General features: G+C 39.3%; 1 protein-coding gene across 1 annotated transcript in view; it reads right to left on the bottom strand.

The window, feature by feature from the left end:
- The window catches only part of LOC126188914 (KICSTOR complex protein kaptin-like), a 124,057-nt gene that overhangs the window by 33,091 nt on the left and 69,710 nt on the right, over window positions 1–21,256 (bottom strand). The window contains exons 4-5 of the mRNA XM_049930623.1: window positions 7,907–8,073; window positions 3,031–3,276 (exon numbers count right to left, since the gene is read on the bottom strand). Coding sequence (XP_049786580.1) covers window positions 3,031–3,276; window positions 7,907–8,073 — 413 coding nt within the window. The remainder of the gene's footprint in view (window positions 1–3,030; window positions 3,277–7,906; window positions 8,074–21,256) is intronic.

The following is a 21,256-nucleotide window of genomic DNA, read 5'->3' as shown; positions in this document are numbered from 1 at the left end:
ATAAGAGGGAAGACGTTACAGCATGTCCAACCTAAAATTTATAAGGAATTTCATTATGGTTTAGTCTCTTGTTTGCTGTATGTAAGCATAATTGTTTTTCAACATTAAGGAAACATATTTTAAAATCTCTCATTAGTTAGTGTGTGTACGGCAAGAAAACATAAATACAATAGTCTCCTCATGTGAGAAACGGCTGCCTCTAGTTTCAACATCAGACTTATGCAGGAGAGATCGGATGGAAGGCTGCAATAACTTCATTCACTTTAAATATGGTCAGAACTTTCTTGGGTTTTCTGATAGATTTTTGGCCAGTGTCTGACTATGGAAATCATTGTAGGCTTCATGATAGTCCTCCTTAGGCATGCACAAATTGCCATTACGTTTTCTTTAGTTTTGTTGCATTTCTTTTGTTACGAGACTGCAGCTGTCTCCAAATGGTATCATCAAATCTAGGTGGTTCTCTGCATCTTTATCTAGATAGTGGTTGTTGATGTGTTTGAGTTGCAACCATAGCTGTTCTGTGTTTGGTGGATTTGAACTAAATGCTCTCATTTCAACTTTTAAGTAGGTTGTTAGCAACTGCCCTTCAGTTCAACCACACACAAATACTTCCCTAGCTTTCTTTATTATCTTTTAGCCTTTGGTAATCACCATTTCTGTCATAGCATCAGGATCACTAATATCTCTCTCATTGGTGACAATCTCAAAAAGACCAGTTCTGTATATGTCCATGAGGTCTAAAATAGTTCTTCAGCATGCAAGCTATTGGAATAGTTGTTTCAGGCAGTTGTCTGACGAAATATTCAGTATTACTTCACAAGGCTATTTGTCCTTACTGGCAATAATATGTGCACGGTTTCCACAATCAGTACAGACAAATCAGTCACCACCTACTACTATTATTATAGTCAAATAGTTTTAGATTCCAGGCAACAGACAATTTTGGTCCCAACATTTGTTAAGAACTGCAGCTGAATGCAACTGGTCTATCGATTGCCCCCAGGATGGCAACTTCCACCTGGAAAACAGCTCCTCCTAGGATACACAATGAGGGCACAGGTAACTTGTTCTCATCATGTGATGCTGTTTCACTAAGTGGGACCATCATATGTCAAATATTTAGTCTGCTTACACCTAACAGCTGCTGTCTTATCTTTTGTTTCATTTTTAATGACCACATTGTCAATGAGGAATTAAACCATAATATTCACTCATTTTCCCTTTTGTAGCTGCCTGGATCTTGACAGAGGAGAGAATGCTGCTCACACATGAGAGGTAAGTTTCACTGGCTCTATCTCATCATCATCAGTATAAAAAATGCTCAAACCTATTCATTATAAGTATGAATCCAAGTTTTTGACTGCTTGCCACACACTACCTTCCCCATAAAACAGCTCCACGTCTGGGCACAATTTGCTAGCCACTGTCATGCGTTCTTTGTAGATGGCATCAGCAACATGATTTACTGATAAGTTCTCAGCACAATTGTGACAACAAGGGACCCACAATTGTGACAACAAGGGACCACCCTACCTCTCCATGATCCATACAGTTCACAGTGGCCACATAAAGCCAAATGCCAATGCAGTTCCCAGCAGTTCACAGAGAGTAGTCTACTCCCCATTAAGATCCTGGAACAGCCATAGCTCCCAGCTGTCTCTATTCATGATCCTAGCTCTTGCAAAGATAAAAAGAAGTAAAAAAAATGAAATCAAACACTAGTCTCTACTTATTTCCAAATAAAAAAAACTGCAGAAAAAACTTTAACCTATGGCTGCTACCAGAGATGTTAGTGCTGATGCCTATGGATCTGCTGCATTGCTGTTAGTTAGTGGTCATTGGTTCAAACTGTCTCAGTCAACAGTGATACATATGGTAATGTTAAAATACGCTACAAAGTCAACTGTGTGTGACTCTAGCTCTTGTGAACAGAAAAACAAGTAAAGAAATGAAAAAATAAACATGGGCCTAAACTAGTCGTTGCTCACTTCCTAACAGAAGTATGTAAAATAGTAAACTATGTGTAACGCAAATACTCTGATACATACAGAGGCTCAAAACCAATACCCCTTCAATGGCACAAGTCAAAATTGATTTGGAAAAAGCACAAGTAGATTCAGCGAACATCACAGACAAAAGTATCTATAGACACAAGTGGGAAGTAATGTCAGAGAAAACAGCACTTCAAGCCTAAAGACCAAAGTGGACCGAAGAAAGGAAGAGAGCTTTAATGAAAGAGAACAGGAAGAACTAGTAGTCATAAATGCTTCGCTTGGTCTGATAGAGGCCTGTAACATGTGAATTAATAATAATAATAAATAATAATAATAATAATAACAGTAATAATAATAACAATTTTAAAAACATCACAAACATCTTTAAACAGGATGGCTAGATAGTCCAGTACCTAACACATAGAGCCATTTTATGAGTAAAGTTTTAGTAAAGTCATCTTTCTGTTTAATCCTGTTCACATCTCGTTGCCAATTACTTATTCATAGGTTTAACGTGGGTTATTTATACATTACAGTAATTGGATGAGTCTCTTCTCTCTGTCACAGTTCTGCAGCGACCTGTGTGTCTGCCATGGCAATTTCACATCTGCTTCTGTCCTACCTTGTTATCAACAATGGTGTTGTCAGTAACATCAATCAGTAACATTACACTTTTTTATCATAATTACACTAGTAAGTAAAACAGCATTTGTACTTCTTTCCAGCATTACATTATACAAATCTATCATATCAATGGAGGGAGCTTCCTTTTGGAACAAACACCTCATTACAAGACACACTCAAATGAACAAATGTAAAGATAAGTTAGTCCCAAGAAGATATAAGAATGTAAGCACTCACTTCTAACATCTTCCCTGTTGCTAATGTTACTGACAATACCATACACAGAACATATACTGGAAATGCCACTTAACATGCTACAGGGACTGCATCTGAAGCCCATTTCTTTACATCTTCAATGTACACATTTTATAAGAAGAAAATGAGAAATATGTATAATTTAGCAAATACTTACATATATACAACAGAAGGCTGCAAAGTGCTAGTTACAAGCAGATTAACTTGTGAATCTTCTGAAAGTTTTTCCTCCTCTTTTCCAAGAAATGATGGACACTGAACACTTGAATATCTATCAAACATACGGACAGAAGACACTGATCCTGCAAAACGAGCACTCCAACTAGTTATAACTTCTCTCTTTTGTGGATCAACAACTGATAACTTCATGTAACCACATTCACAACCATATGCTGTTAATCGTCTGGAACAACAAGCAGAAACAATTATTACTACAAGCAGTGAACAAAGCTCTTAGTGAATGGCTTCATCTTCTTCATTTGCATATGATAGCCAGAGAATGTCTTAGAAGTAGTGAGAATTTAGTGTTAACACTGTATGGTAAAAATGAGTGTAATTTAGTGGGTACGTTTCAAACTACAAATGTAAATGACAGGGGACAGAAGTCTTCAGATGCAGAAGTAACTTTGGGTGTGCCCCAGGGTAGTGTTAAATATATATGATGTAGTGTTAAATATATATGATGTCGCAATGCTAGAAAATTGTAGTCAAATACAGGAAGGTCTGCACAGGATTGACACCTGAAGCAAGGAATGGCAGCTGACTCTCAAGATAAACAAATGTAACGTGTAGCGAATACATATCCAGAAAAACCCTTTAACGTATAATAACAAAATTGCAGAACAATCACTGGAAGCAGTTACTCTCATAAAATATCTAGGAGTATGCATATGGAGTGATTTGAAGTGGAACAGACTGAGTTTCATTGGAAGAATCCTCAGGAAATGTTATCCATCAACAAAGTCAGTAACTTACAACACACTCATTCAATCAATATTTGAATATTAGTCATCAGTATGGAATCCGTATCAGATACAACTGATAGAGGAAATGGAGAAGATCCAAAGAAGAGCAGTATGTTTCACTAAACGGTCATTTAGTGCGTGTGAAAGAGTAACGGAAATGCCCAGCCAATTCCAGTGGCAGATGCTGCAAGAGAGGTGGCTGCATCATGGTACAGTCTGTTAAAGTTGTGTGAAGGTACATTCCTAGAAGAGTCAACCAATGTATTGCTTCATTCTATGTATATTTTGTGAAAAGTCCATTAGTGTAAAATTAGAAGAGATTGGAGCCCACAAGGAGGGTTTTTTCTCTTGTTTATCACTTCTTTTGCTTCCAACAGAGATTTGTTAATCTGAACAAATGCTAAGCTGCACTGTGGTTCGAAGTACACATTAAACTGTAAGTTATTTATTAATTATGAGATAGATAGTGTATCTGATGAATTAGTGGGAAAAAATAAAAAAGTTGAAAGCCGCAGCTGGCCACTAACAGCACCAAAATCAATGCTACTGAGCAGCACAGGAATTCACGCAAGATGATAATAAGCTGGCAGTTGTCTGCTGAGAATATTCATTAGTAATGTTCTTGGATGGAAATTTTACTAGATGCAAAAGCATTAGGAAAAGTTATTACTTTATTTCTCACAGAATGAGGAAGCTCATTATCATCTGAACTTTTGGAAATTGATGCTGGTCTATGTTAATGCTCAAAGGTAATGTATTTGACAAAGTGGAAATATTAGTCTAATATATTCAAAACTGCTCTAGCTGTTTTTTCCTACAGTACGTCATGGCGGCACACAATGGGTCTCATCATATGTCATACAATAACATTACTAATACTTGTATGTGTTTGTATAAGTTATATGATGGAGAGTCCAACATGAGCAAGTGACGTCTCACACTTCATAAGCATATAAACTGAATATTCTTTACAAGCAAAATCATTCTGAAATTATATTGTTGTTCCTGTGTCTTCGTGATTGAATGAAGGCAAGGACAACTTGAATGCAAGCATCAAGAAAGGTACTGAGACAGAGAAATCAACATGTTCGTACATCTATTCCAAAATATGGCATGTTAGGTTCAACAATATCTAGCTCTGAACAATGGCTAGTGTAGGCATTCTCCTATGTCATTACAATACCATATTAGTGTCAAACTTATTAATGTGGAAATACTAGTTTACTCCTTTCTATGCAATTCGCACTGTTACTGGCTTTGCTATTACTAAAAACTTCACTGGATGTTGTATGTAGCTCATACTGAATAATAAGAAAATTTAAACAAGCTATTAGCTATTAAATCTGATACACTGTAATCACATCTGTCAACATCACATACATACCCACAGTTCAGTTACACATGAAAAATTTTTGCTGCATATTAATTAAGCTGCATAGTAAAATACAACATAAAAGTAGAACACATAAATTATAGTTCACATTTAAAAATAGATATAGCAACACTAAACAAAACACTTTATATATAATTAATCTGTGAAAACTAGTTGGCTCCTCTGCCAATATGTAACAGTAAGTACAACGAAGCAGTACCTCAGCTATTTTTTGCTAAAGTATAATTGTATTGTGTGACTGAAATAATTAAAAATCACACACTTGTTTGCTGTTGTCACTCAACTGAATGTCAGTATCCTTACCCCAATTGCAGAAGAAAACTTCCAACACATCTTGTTATCGGACCAGTTCATATGTATGTAATATTTCACAAAGATATCTTACTAAGACAGGGATTTAAGACAGAGATTTAGGAACCAGGTTTTAAATTGTAAGACATTTCCAGGGGCAGATGTGGATTCTGATCACACTCTATTGGTTATGACCTGTAGATTAAAACTGAAGAAACTGCAAAAAGGTGGGAATGTAAGGAGATGGGACCTGGATAAACTTACTAAACCAGAGGTTGTACAGACTTTCACGGAGAGCATAAGGGAACATTTGACAGGAATGGGGGAAAGAAATACAGTAGAGGGTGAAGGCAGCAGAGGATCAAGTAGGTAAAAAGATGAGGGCTAGTAGAAATCCTTGGGTGACAGAAGAAATACTGAATTTAACTGATGAAAGGAGAAAATATAAAAATGCAGTAAATGAAGCAGGCAAAAAGGAATACAAACGTCACAAAAATGATATCGACAGAAAGTGCAAAATGGCTAAGCAGGGATGGCTAGAGGACAAATGTAAGGATGTAGAGGCTTATCTCACTAGGGGTAGACAGATATCGCCTACAGGAAAATTAAAGAGACCTTTGGAGAAAAGAGAGCCACTTGTATGAATATCAAGAGCTCAGATGGAAACCCAGTTCTAAGCAAAGAAGGGAAAGCAGAAAGGTGGAAGGAGTATATAGAGGGTCTATACAAGGGCGACATACTTTAGGACATTATTCCGGAAATGGAAAAGAATTTAGATGAAGACGAAATGGGAGATACAATACTGCGTGAAGAGTCTGACAGAGCACTGAAAGACCTGAGTCAAAACAAGGCCCCGGGAGTAGACAACTTTACATTAGAACTACTGACAGCCTTGGGAGAGCCAGTCCTGAGAAAACTCTACCATCTGGTGAGCAAGATGTATGAAACAGATGAAATACCCTCAGACTTCAAGAAGAATATAATAATTCCAATCCCAAAGAAAGCAGGTGTTGACAAATGTGAAAATTACCGAACTATCAGTTTAATATGTCACGGCTGCAAAATAATAACGCGGATTCTTTACAGACGAATGGAAAAACTGGTAGAAGCCGACCTCGGGGAAGATCAGTTTGGATTCCGTAGAAATGTTGGAACACGTGAGGCAATACTGACCCTACAACTTATCTTAGAAGCTAGATTAAGGAAAGGCAAATCTACGTTTCTAGCATTTGTAGACTTAGAGAAAGCTTTTGACAATGTTGACTGGAATACGCTCTTTCAAATTCTGAAGGTGGCAGGGGTAAAATACAGGGCGCGAAAGGCTATTTACAATTTGTACAGAAACCAGATGGCAGTTATAAGAGTCGAGGGACATGAAAGGGAAGCAGTGGTTGGGAAGGGAGTGAGACAGGGTTGTAGTCTCTCCCCGATGTTATTCAATCTGTATATTGAGCAAGCAATGAAGGAAACAAAAGAAAAATTCGGAGTAGGTATTAAAATCCATGGAGAAGAAATAAAAACTTTGAGGTTCGCCAATGACATTGTAATTCTGTCTGAGACAGCAAAGGACTTGGAAGAGCAGTTGAATGGAATGGATAGTGTCTTGAAAGGAGAGTAGAAGATGAACATCAACAAAAGCAAAACGAGGATAATAGAATGTAGTCGAATTAAGTCGGGTGATGCTGAAGGAATTAGATTAGGAAATGAGACACTTTAAATAGTATAGGAGTTTTGCTATTTGGGGACCAAAATAACTGATGATGGTCGAAGTAGAGAGGATATAAAATGTAGACTGGCAATGGCAAGTAAAGCGTTTCTGAAGAAGAAAAATTTGTTAACATCGAGTATAGATTTAAATGTCAGGAAGTAGTTTCTGAAAATATTTGTATGGAGTGTAGCCATGTATGGAAGTGAAACATGGACGATAAATAGTTTGGACAAGAAGAGAATAGAAGCTTTTGAAATGTGATGCTAAAGAAGAATGCTGAAGATTAGATGGGTAGATCACATAACTAATGAGGAAGTATTGAATAGGATTGGGGAGAAGAGAAGTTTGTGGCACAACTTGACTAGAAGAAGGGATAGGTTGGTAGGACATGTTTTGAGGCATCAAGGGATCACCAATTTAGTATTGGAGGGCAGCGTGGAGGGTAAACATCGTAGAGGAAGACCAAGAGATGAATACACTAAGCAGATTCAGAAGGATGTAGGTTGCAGTAGGTACTGGGAGATGATGAAGCTTGCACAGGATGGAGTAGCAGGGAGAGCTGCATCAAACCAGTCTCAGGACTGAAGACCACAACAACATCATCTTACTATTCTGGCAACCATGATGTTGCAGTCCCAGTTGTTAACAAGTATATTATGATAGCATTTTCACTTACTGTGTGTGTTCTTCATTATACCGAATATCCATCCACATTACAACACTTGGAATGTCTGAAAATTCAGGAAAATAGGTATCTACTTCAACTTGACTGTAGCAGTGGTTTACTCTGTCCTCTCGAAACACATGAATCTTGTTATCACTTCCCGATAATAACCATACAACCTTTAAAAGAAAATATTTGGTGTTAAAGCTAACACTAAAATTTAAAATACTACACATTGATGATATATATTCAAATGAAATAAACTGATTTTGTTCATTGATTGATTGTGTCACTGAGTCATTCATTCATTCACATTCCTCATCTAGGAAGAATAAATGATTAAATTTGTATGTGATTTGAGGTCACAGAGTGAAAATTTTGTTGCACAGAGCTGTCACCTCTGGCAGCAACAATGGTTCACTCAAAAAGGCCTTGAGTCGAACAGAACTTGGATAATAGATACCAGTAAGATTATGCCATGCCGCTTCAACTATGTTCCACAGTTAGCAGTTGTAGCTACTGGCAAATGATTAGGTGCCAGTCTCTCAACAAATATGCTGACCAGGGCAACAGTCATACACCCTCTATGTTGAGATAGGTCAGGGCAACATGCAGCCTTTCATTACCTTGTTGAAAGATAATGTTGTGGACACCTCGAATACGGTACGCTGCTACCAGCCTTAACATGGCAGAACTTTAACACCTGCTGTCCAAATTATGAACTATGTGAACAGTAAGCAATCGTGTTGTGTACCCAATTGCACCCCATACCACCATGCCAGGTGCAAGGCCCATCTGATAATGTAAAATGCAATTTAGAAATGTTTTCTGTCCTCAGAGGCTCCACATGCAGTTACGTTTATCAAGGCACTATACGCAAAACTGAGACCTGGTCTGAAAAGACAGTGTGGTGCCACTCCTGTGTCCAGGGTGGTTGTTGTGTGCACCACTGTCATTGTGCCTCTGCTGGTGTGTCATGGGAAGCTGCTACAATGGTCATCACACTAGCAGTCTGTGGTACTCCAGACACGGGATTCTTATCTTATTGCAAACTATTCCACTGACTGGCTTAAAAGACATGAAGTGACAGTATGTTGGTGCATGACCCAGCAACAGTATGTCTGTCCTCCTGGGTGGTGGTTGCATGGGCCGTAGAGATCTTGTGTTTTGTTGAGTATGAGCCTCCTGAACCTATCGATTTTATAGTCATGTGACAGTGACGGGGTCCGAGTTCGAACCCTGTTGCACAAATATCGTCAATTGCATCTCGCAGCAGTAACTACCATAACAACATGAAATGTTGAATCAAGTGGCAGTAGGAAAACACACACACACACACACACACACACACACACACACACACACACACACACACACACACACACACACACACACAAAAAGCTTTCACTTGTGCAAGTTTTTGGAGCCAGTGGATCCTCCTTCCAGCAGAAGGGTTAGAGGTTTAGGAAAAGGGGTAGAGTTTTGAAAAGTCACCCAGAACCCCAGGTCAGGGTGACTTACCAGACAGGATGAGAAGAAAAGACTTAGTACTCTGGAACAGGGCACACACTGCCGCAGTAGAGAGAAGATGGATTCTGGGAACAACGCCTAGGCTGTAGCTATGCCATTTCTTCACAATATCCGTTCTTCTGTGAGAGCTAGTACTGAAGTGTGTGTAGGAGAACTTCTGCAATGTTTGAAGTAGGAGAAATGTACTGGTATAAATGAAGCTGTGGGTGCAGATCGTTAGTTGTGCCAAGATAGTTTAGTCAATAATGGCATTGTCCATGTAATACAAGGTTCTGTGTTGAAGTTATGGTCCAGTAAATGGTTTTAATCTGCCAGGAAGTTTTAAAACATTACACTCTCTGCTGCAGAGTGAAAGATTCAGTCTAGGTTTTCATATTGTTGTGTATATATTCAAACAAATGTGTCCCCCTGTCAAAACTAAAGTATAAATGCACTGATGCTGAATTAGTACAGACAACTGAACAGAGGTCATGCCATACTGCAAATCACAATCACAATATATTATAAAACATGTTTTTTATGGTATTAGTTAACTCTGTCAAAGTTTCAGTGAAACTTTAATGGGAGAAAGGTTGTTCAGTATTGTGCTATAAGAATGTGAATCAACTTAATAAAAAGTAATTTTCTTTGCAATAAAGGAAAACATGTGTGTGGATTAATAAGGCTATTTCCAAAAATGTAGTTTTTGTTATACATGCTTATGAATTATACCTTGGTGGAAACTTAAATTCAATGCAGATCCATCTATTTCCACGAGTTGAAGCGATCTTGCTGCTTAGCGACAAAGGGTCTAACGCAGGAGCGAGTACCACCCCTGGACTCTGCTGTAGATTGCCCCCCGGGCTCTGTATGTGACTGTGGTCAGTGTGCAGTAAATACTTGTTGAAACAAAAAATTTACTATAACCAAGAAAAGGACTTCAAGATAAACCCAGCTTTGGCAAAGCTGTTAGAGCAACAATAGCTTCAAATGATGATGTTACAACAATAATTAGCAGCTCAACAGGAATGGCACTACCAGCAGACAGAGCCTCAAGAGGAATGGCACTACCAGTAAATGGGACATGCTAAGTCGGCAACTTGAGTAGCCACCTCGCGTTAGAAAATAGCAGCTAATGGTGCCATCCTAATCATTACTATCTCCACTTTGTCCACCCTGCATGGAATCGAAAGAGGACTGGGACATATATCTTCACTGCCTTCACTACTTCAAAGCATTTAAAATAGTAGGAAGTGAGTTCCAGTGGACTTTTTTCTTACAGTAGCCTGAACTGCTCATGTTACTGCATAAGATGAACAGGTTTGCAATGAGGAATCAGAACTCCTGTACTTCACTTGGAAGGAATCCTAAGCATTGCTCAACTATTCAAAGTTTTGCAAGCAGTTATGTTACCCATGGTGGTCTCCTTTGAACTAGCCCTGGTCAACCCCTGGAAACAGTATCAATCCCGTCCATCCTCAGAATCTTTCTGATCACCACATCGTGTGGCATTAGACACTGGCACTAATCCCTCCCATCATGTGAAGACTGCTTCAAAATGAACCGATGATTCAAATGCCCTGTTGCCAGGAAATCTGTGCAAAATGTGGACATGAAGGGTATCTTGCTGTGGTGTGCCAGAGCAGTTACAGCCATTCAGGTCTGTTAGGCCTCCCATCTGGGAAGCATAGATATAAACAGAATAAGGTTGTGAAAAGTGGAGTCACTGAGACTGCCAATATCAAATCCTGGACAAAAGAGTGATTTCAGCAGATGTCGGTTACAAGGATGTCACTCAAAACCTAAACATCCTGGTAGTAGATTGCCTAGCAGTAGAACATACTTTTGGGCTACACATGTTTTCAGCTTTTGGGATTACTATCAATGTAAACCTAGCACTGGACACGATTCAATTTCAGTTGCTAGAGGCATCCTGCAAAGAATTTTCTGTGATATTTTTATAGGGACTGGGGCTGTTAAGTCCTGCACTATCAGAGTGGTACCATCCTGGATTGCCTTATGCATTCTGCTTATGGAGAAACTTATGAGTGAGTGCTATTCCTTGACTCTGTTCTGGCTCACTGCTGAAGTCTGCATATAACTATGGCGCATACTGTGGTGAGCATGTCATAAATACTTGTTGAAACAGAAAAGCTATCTTTAAAACTGACCTTTTTAATCAATGACATTAATATTGGGAGGGTGTTTTAACTCTCATAGCTGAATACAGTTGTCATTGCACCACAAAATTAATCTATATCTTTATTCCTCATTGCATAGGCTGAGTTCAGTATTTTGACTCATTTCTGAATTTTATTTCAGAAGGAATTACACAATGGCAAGCAACAAGCAGATGGAATATCTGCTGGATCTCGCCAAACACAGTGCTGAGAGGGCATTGTAAAGTAAGTGACTTTCCATACCACCACATAACTATGACCAGCAAAGTGAACCAGAATTGAATTGTTTCGTTACTTTTGACTGCCTCTTCATGTTAAGATATAGGGGGTGGACAAAAACATGGAAACATCATAACCGCAATACATTATCACACACAATACAGTGTAGGAAAACCACTGGCATTCAAAACAGCTTCCAGTCATCTTGGAGGGGATAGATACAGGTCCTGCATTGTTTACAAGGGATCTTACATCATTCTTCCTGCAGTGTATTTGGCAAGTTCAGGTAGTTATGCTGGAGGTGGATAGCAATCACACACCCTTTTCTCTAAAGTAGATCACAAAGGCTCAATAATAGCCTATTGAGATCTGGTGACTGTGGTGGCCAGGGGAGATGTGACAATTCACTCCTGTGCTCACAAAACCAGTCCTGGATGATGCAAGCTGTGTGTACAGGGGCCCTGTCACCAAACAGCAAAGTCAGTCCACCCTACAATTCCCTGCCTCTGGAGTTCCCTTTGTGTTGTTTTGGTGCTGACAGAGTTAACAAATGTGACATTCAGTTCCGCAGTGATTTTTTCAGCATTCCAGCAGTCAGCCTCTTATTTTTTGTCACAATCCTCTTGAATGACTGTGTGGCACAATCACTCAACACACACTTTCATCTGTGTTGTGACTTAGGAGATGCTATTTTTTCACTTTCCCTGTACGCGGTGTAAATCTTCGATACAATGTCTGTTAAAACACCAAACACTTTATCTACCTTGCTTGTGGAACCACTCATCATAATAGCACTAAAAATTTGCCTGTGTTTGAATTCATGTAGTTCCAACATGATGCACTCACACATACACAGAACACTGTTCTGACCACGACTGACACTTACAACATACTGAAGACATTGCAGGCCTGACATTTGTGGTCAAATACAACAATGCAATCTGCAGGCTTGGCTAACATCTGCATTTATGTTCAAGCATGCATTTCTCATGGTGTTTCTGTATTTTTGTCCAATCCATGTAATTCTGCGACATTAATTGTAAACTAATTTTCTTGAGTAGAATAGTTAACACTTTCTTTCTCTTGTTTTAATGCTAAGTGGGCACAAACTCTGCTGAGAAGCTGAGAGTTGTTTACCAGCATTATTGTCTGATGTGTCATATTCAGTGCTCGAGATGATCTGGAATAGTGCAATAAGCATCTCAAATGTTTATATGATGAGTCTGTGCTGTCCCAGTTAACTGTGAGTAGTAGTGCTGGAGTTTGGTATGGCTGATGTGAAGAAACTCACCCTCATCCTCACACAGATGGGGACATAGGAAGTGCTTTCAAGATCATTCCTGATGCCAATGGCAGGCAGTTTTTCATGCCATGGTTTTATAACCAAGTGACAGCAGCCTAGCAATAGATGAAAAACAGTGGATCCCACTGAAGCTAAGGGAAAGACTTATAAAATGGAAATCAATACAATGAAAACAAAAGTAATGGCACTAGGAAGAAATAAAAAGGTAAAGATAATACTGAATGGAGAAGTCTTAGAACATATGCAAAGTTTTAAATACTGCAGAAGCAGGATAGATAGAAACAGACTGGAAGGGTACCAAAGGAATTAAAAATCATAATAGCAATTCCAAAAGAGGCATTTTATAAGAAAAGGAGAATTTTCTGCACCAATATGCCAAAGAATTGAGAAGAAGGTATGGAAATGACATTTAAAGAAGGAAACAATTATTAAGAAATAAAATCTTACTGAATGAGTATATAAAAAACTGTAGGGTGCATTAGAACCCAAAAATGAAAGAAAGTATAAAAAGAGAGAGTGACACAAGAAAGGTTTGAAGAAGAAGAAGAAGAAAGAGAGTATATAAAGAGGAATGGAGAAATCAGAAAATAAACTGTTCAATAATATGTGGAGAATCAAGAGAAAATCTGTTTAGAGCCATACACATCATTTACAGAGTAACCATGAAGACAAAATTACATAAACTACAGTACTCATAGAGTCGTTTCAGCAGTCATCTTTCTGCGCTTCATATGCAGTCGGAACAGCTATGAGGTGGCATCTAATTGGGCCATGGTTATATGGGGTGGGGTGAGGTGGGGTGGGGTGGGGTGGAGTGGGGGAGGGTCTCAGGTGTTAGTGTTATTAGGACAACTCTCTCTCTCTCTCTCTCTCTCTCTCTCTCTCTCTCCCTCCCTCTCTCTCCCTCCCCCCCCCCCCCCCCCATCCTTTTCTACTATTTGCTTATAATATAGCCAAGCTGGGAGACGGATTGCACAGGGAAACAACTTTATTGATTTTAATTGCTTTTATTTCATATCAGCATCCTATGTTATCCTTCAGTCATAACGTAATCGTGGTTAGGTCTGCGATGAATAAATGGCGTTTGTTTGAAACTGAATGTGTCATTATAGAGGCAGAGTAGCTTTCTTGGTTCTCATGGAAGCGGGGGAAGGTCTGCTGAATTGTAGCTTTCAAAGGTGGCCTGTGGTGTGATTGGCAAAGACATCATTTTGTTGCACTCTTTTTTCAATGTTCATTTCACATGCCACTGTTTACACACTGGTTTACACAACCAGCATGTCAACTGTGGCATTTTCCACGTAACTTTCGCTCAAAATTCTTACAGTAAACTGATAGCACCTGACATTTTTTAAGCATCCATCCAACTGGGTGAAGTGTTTGGTGCAGCAGTGTCATTTTTCATGATAACTGGTCACCTGCTATCCCCACTCGAGAATGTTGCACCAGGTCACAGTTTTTGGGAAGTTTTAGAAAGCTTTGTGATCTCTTAGTCGTGGTCTGACAGTGCGGTGCATAGCATATGCTGCTTCCAAGCAAACATAGGATAAAACATTTTGGTTGGGATTCTGGTTAGACAATTCAGTTTATAATGTATGTAATCTGTGCAGTAACTTCAGTTATTGAGGGAATTATGTACCTAAATTTTTTGTGTACAGATTTTATTGGTTTTCAACATAGTTTTTGAAAGAGTGACTCACTTTTACTATCAACCCATGTTAGGATTTCTCCATTGTGCTCTGCAGATTTTTCTCGAGCAGAATGAGCGGCCACTATACTTCGCAACAGAATGAGCACTCATTCGGTTTCCGCGCCTCGTGCTGTCTGAAGCTCCGTCATATTTCAGAGTTCTACCGTGTTTTACGTGCGGAATAGGGTGGTTGGCCGATTTCTGTTGTATACCGGGTCTTCTCTGAGTTTTGTCGTAATGGCTGAAACACCTAAACATGGTCAAGTGTTTCACAAACAGGCAAGAGACCTTATTTTTAGAGTGTACTCTTTCTTAATGCGTGAATCAGTTTCAGGTGAGCCGATCTGCGAGGTTGCCAAGGAGCAGGAATGCACTGCAGCAGCCTGTGGCGATATTGGTGTACGAACTGTCAGGCGAGTTATACAGGAGGCGAAACTGTCACAGCAGGCAGTTGGCAATGTGGTGTTTTGGTCTCCAGGGAAGAAACAGCGTTCCAAAGAGGGTAACAGGAATCAATGACTTCGATCAAAATGTATTACGTCGCAAGGTTTTCGAATCTTATGAAATCAGTGAAATTGTTCACTGTTATGTACTGGGTTGGATGGAAGTGCAAGATCAATGGAAAGAATGTTGAAGTACATCGGATTTAAATATGTAAAGTCCAATGATGGGCACAAATTTTTAATGGAGCATAATGAAATTGCTGCTGCTAGGATTACGTTTCTAAGAAAAATGCGTGACATCAGATCAAACGGAATGTCAACTGTCTATTACTTGGATGAGACTTGGGTAAATCAAAACCATACTAGAAATTTTATTTGGTAAACAACAGATGGACAAGGTGGTTTGAAAGTTCCAGTGGGAAAAGGAGGGCTTCTTATAATATGTCATGCTGGTTCTGCTGCTACCGGGTTTGTGCCTGAAGGTAATCTTATTTTCAAATCAAAATCGAAAACCACATGTGACTACCATACCGAAATGAGTGGAGAAACATTTCGAGAATGGACTCAGAATCAGCTGTTGCCTTATTTGCATCCAGACTCTGTCATTATTATATACAATGCAAGCTATCACTCTATTGTTCTCAACAGGCCTCCCACTACAAGAAAAAGGAAAAGTGATATTGTTTCTTGGTTGCGAAATAATAATGTAACGCACTGTGAAACACAAACAAGAGCAGAGCTTTTGTAACTGGTGAAGATGTCAAAGACCAGCATTAAAAACTACGAAATTGACTCCATAGCTAAGCAACATGGACACAGAGTGATATGAGTACCTCCTTATCACTGCCATTATAACCCCACTGAACTGGTGTGGGGACAGGTGAAGAAATATGTGTCAGACAAAAATACTACATTTAAAATAGCCGACACTGAAAGACTCACCCATGAAGTAATAGAGAAAATCACCGTTGCTGATTGGAAAGCTTGCATGTGTCACACAAACTGCAAGAAGAAGATTACCAGAAAGAAGTTGTCAGAGACGAAATAATGGATTCGTTAATTGTCAGTCTAGCTCTCACATGCGGCGACTCCAATTCCGAAGGCAGTGACAATGAAAGCTCCGAGTAAAAGGGTATGTGAATGGAATGTAAACTTACTCTTTTAATTACCATGAACATTTAATTTCTTCTTCTCAAGTTGTCTGTGCCGTAGAAAGTAGTTCAGTGGAATATCTATTCTGTAACGACAATTTTATTTTACTTCGTTTTTTTCTTTAAATTAAGCGCCTTTTCATGCTGCAATCTGTTTTATTAATCCAGACACGTTCAGAATTTTATTTTAAGGAATCATCGGTGGATATCATCTGATGTAGTACACTGTAGCTATTATATGCCATCATGTAGATCTGAAAACAGTTTATGCCCTTATTTTTGCATAAATAAATTATTACTTACGATTATTTGCAAAAATAAGGGTGTGAACTGTTCTTAAATCTACAACGATGGCAATTAATAGCCACAGTGTACTATTTCAGATGATATCCACCGATAATGACTTAAAATAAAATGTGGAATGCATCTGGATTAATAAAACAGATTGCAGCTAGAAAAGGTGTTTCGTTCAAAAAATGATTATTTATATACTTGCCGCAGATAATGGCCATTCAAACAAATTTGTTTATTTTACTTCTCTTTCTATAGAGAACATAGATTAAAATGCTGCTCGTCCTGGGGACTGAGGTGGGTATTTTAGATTTGATTCTTTCGTCTTTTTATTTATAAAGCAAGAGGAACAGAAAGCGTAATCTTTCTGTAAAGTGCAATTTATTGTAGAACCCATTCTGCAGGGAGAGAATATGTATCACTATTTCGTAAAGTAGTTATGACTGGAAAAGATTGAATAGACATTCCATTCTGTTATGTGTATGTTGCAGTTATTAGGTTTAATAAATTTATCACGGAACGGGGAGTAGAGCACCGTGAACCTGACAGTAACGAGACAGGTCAAACATCGGCTAAAGCAGCTGTCCATAGCATAGCTGCCGTCAATTCGCCCAGCGCCGAGTTGACAACGGAGCACTCTTTGCAAGCTGCGCCGCAGGCCATTAATGGTGTCGCGGACTATAGCCAGGTTTGATGGCAGCAGCACGCAATTTGTAGAAATTCCTAGGATTTTCTTTGATTAGTAAATTTATCTTCTACTGACTCCCTTTCCCAGCTGTAGTAAGTACTTGATTTTTAATGCACTCATAAGAGCAAGCATGCCCTATCCTTCTGATCACACAATCCTTAGCTGACAGAATAATGTTCAGAGAGTTTGCTAAGAAATCAATCCCCATCAGCAATCATAGGATACAATGAAATGTGCATGTGGCTAGAGCCGTCTGTCAGGTAGACTTGTCTCCTGATGCAAGCCTTTTTAGTTGACGACATTTCAGGGACTTGTGTGTCGAAGAGGATGAAATTATGATGAAGACAACACAACACACAGTCCCCAAGTGGAGAAAATATCCAACCCAGCCATCAATCAAACCTGAGCCCCTCACATGGTATTCTGCAGCACTGAAAACTCAACTATGGAGGCAGAAGATACTAAGATGATTTTTGTTTCATTAACAGACTACCGGTACTAAAATTTGAGGAGAGAATTCCTCATGTTAGTAAATGTTCTTTTTCATGGAGTATAATTTGCTAGCTCTTCTGTGTACATGCAGTCCACCACTTCCTTATATCTCCCCTGATAGTGTCATTTTAAATTACCAATGAAATTCATTCCATTATCGGTTGTGCTAAAGACATTTACTCAAATTCTGTACTGTGTTACGGATAAATCACTGGGCCATATCTCATTATATTTTCTTAGACTTGAAACGACACTGCATTTAGTGGAATGTACCACAAAAAAGTGCCATTTCCTGCTCCTGATAAAAAGCACAGTAGCTTCATACAGTACAGGGTGGTAATTATTGAACTATATGGAATAAAATCACCATAACTTCTGAACAGTTTGTGGTAGGATATTCAAACAGTACAGTTTTTCGCGGGGCATAATGGGAGTCAGTATGCGCATGTATGGTTTAGTTTAGCAATGAAGCCCACTTTCATATGGATGAGTTCATCAATAAGCAAACTTGGCACATTTGGAGGACTGAGAATCTGAATTTTGTGATCGAGAAGTCTCTTCACCCTCAATGGGTGACTGTGTGGGGTGCAATGTCCAGTCACAGAATAATCGGGGTGATATTCCTTGTTGGCATGGTGAATACCAAATGGTATGTTGGAAGATGATTTCATCTCCATTATCCAAAGTGACCCTGATTTTTACAAGATCTGATTCATGCAAGACAGAGTTCGACCCCACTGAAGCAGGAGATTGATGTCCTGGAGGAGCACTTTGGGGACTGCATTCTGGCACTGGGTACCCAGAGGCCACTGGCATGGGCCTTGATTGGCTGCCATATTCTCCAGATATGAACACATGCTACACCTTTTTGTGGGGCTATATTAAACACAAGGCATACAGCAATAACCCCAAAACCATTGCTGAGCTGAAAACAGCCATTCAAGAGGCCATCAACAGCAATGATGTTCCGACACTTCAGCGAGTCATGCATAATTTCGGTATTCGTCTGCACCACATCATCGCCAATGATGGCAGGCATATTGAACATGTCAAAACCTGAATCCGAATATCTGTAGTAATGTTTACATGTTGAATAAAGTGTGTGCATGCCGGAGTTTGTTACTAATTTACATCTTTTTTTCATATAGTTCAATAATTGTCACCCTGCACATTACATTTGGTGAAAGATATATCCTATCTTTTCAACAAACTAAAGTTCTGAACCAAGCAGAATCAGACAATAAATAGCATTGATGTGTAAAATTAAATCTAATTGAAAGAACTACAGGCCTCCCTTGTCTAGTGATCTAGTGACACCTTCCCTGGACTGTTTTTTTACATGCAGATCTTCTGATTAGCTGTTAAATTTAGTAAAGTGTCTAATCTGTAAAATTTATCTTGCAGGAGTCATGCAATTCTGTCTTATGCCTGTTAGAGCATTGGGCAGATATTTTTGCTGGATGAGACTGTTTTGTCACTGGACAAAATGCAGTTAATTGATGCTGGGTTGGAAGACATAAGCCTAATGACTGTGCAAGGAACAAGGCTCTTGAGGACCAGTACAAAGGGAGATCACCCTCATGAATGGCCTGATTGGTCAGGTGCAGGGCAAGGTCCATGAATATGCATGGTGGAGAACAGTGTTGAGAGCAGACTCATCTATTATGGCCATGTTTGACTTCAGCATATTCCAGAATCTAATTATGCTGTAATTCCAGTCATGGAGTACCAGATTAAAGAACATAGGAAAGAGAATGGAAGAGCACAGTACTGGATTAGAGAAGGTACAAAAGAGAATGGGAGGGCAGAGTAATGTTTTAGAGGAGAAGACAGGGGAAAGGACTGAGGCACAAAACACGAAGTTAAAAGTGTATACTGCCAAAAACACAGGCACTACCAAAGAAATTAATCAGAAGATAAGTAAAGTCAGATCAGATTTAGGAAAATGAATCAGTGGCATGAAGAAATTGGCAAAAGGGTTGTAGATGTGGGGAAGCCAAGCAGAAACCAGCTGAAGAGAGACAGAATGAGAGTTGGTCTTGTGAAACAAACAGAGCTGCGCAGCTTGACTAAACCCAACTATGCAAAGTTGTAAGTGAAATTACTAGAAAGCAGACTGAATTGCTACGGAATTTGTTTCAACAAGTCTAGCAGCATGAAGGGGGCATTAAAACAAGGAAGAGGGGAGGCAGTAAAAGTTTGGGATAAGCTGGAGTTGCCAGGCACTGCCACTGAGTGACTTTCTCTGTGTACAGATAAGGACTCTGATCGTCCTTATCCCATCACTGTAGGTGGCAATGCAGAAGTCCAGCTACTGTCGCAATTCAAACAGAATGAGACTGAGATAAATCTACACTGAGACCTGATGTTACTTCATCTTGGTTCACAAGTACTCCTTATTCCCTGATCCCACAACTGACCCACATCTACGAATGTTGCAAGATCAAATTGAAAGAGCATTGCCCATGGACCCTTCTTTTGAAGATGAAATTCGCCTGTGGACATTTACACATGAGGCGGTCTCTGAATGTGCTTAATCATATGAGACTGTAAGTTGTACCAATATTTCAGAAGTCATTTCTATCTGAGTTCTAGTCTAAAAGTACCCAGAACCTGGTAAAAATGAGTATTCTCATGATGGAGGTGTATAGTGAGTAACATTCTAGTAGTTCAATCCAAATGATAAAGCAAAAACCAATACCTTGATTCGCTGTATTATCCAGCAGAGGTAGTGAGGATATGCTTGATCAAGCTGCCTGATCATCTCCAACATGAAACAGTCATAGCTGGGACATGCATGAAAGATGTAAGGGCATTCCGACATCTCATACAAAAAGTGGCCTATGACCAAGCCAACGAGGTGCGAGTGCTGGTATAGCAAGCACGAAATATTTTAACTTCAGACTATCCTTCAGTGGGACTGAGAGATTGTCCTTGGCATCAGTCAAATATTACTGATAACACACTGAACCACGTTTTCAGGAGAGACTGCTGGTCTCTTAGAGAACACTACAACAATACATGTCACTTTGGGAGCTATGAGAGAGAAGAGAAGCATGGCATGCCACTGGAAATTGTAGAATTGAAGACAGCTGGTCCTAGAAATAATGGCCAAGTGCCAATGAAACCAGTAATGAAAGGAACTGATGGGAGGAATGTGGACCTGGTAATGGTGTACATAAGCAGCAGCTACCTGTGTCATTGTAGATTAGTTTCAAAAGATTTACGGGAAGTACTATTAAGAGGGGAAGATGACTTGAAGATTCAGGTTATCCTGTACTTGAGAGTATGAGTAGTAAGGAAATATGTTGCATTCTTGACAACAGTAGTCAGGTGTCCATGATGAGTAATAGTGTTTGTGAGGACTTTCTGCAGGAGAAAGCACGGACTGAATTG

This window comes from Schistocerca cancellata, chromosome 5 (genome assembly GCF_023864275.1).
Source record: "Schistocerca cancellata isolate TAMUIC-IGC-003103 chromosome 5, iqSchCanc2.1, whole genome shotgun sequence".
NCBI lineage: Eukaryota > Metazoa > Arthropoda > Insecta > Orthoptera > Acrididae > Schistocerca > Schistocerca cancellata.
Note: the sequence above shows the minus strand (reverse complement) of the source record. Positions and strands in the feature narration are given on the sequence as shown.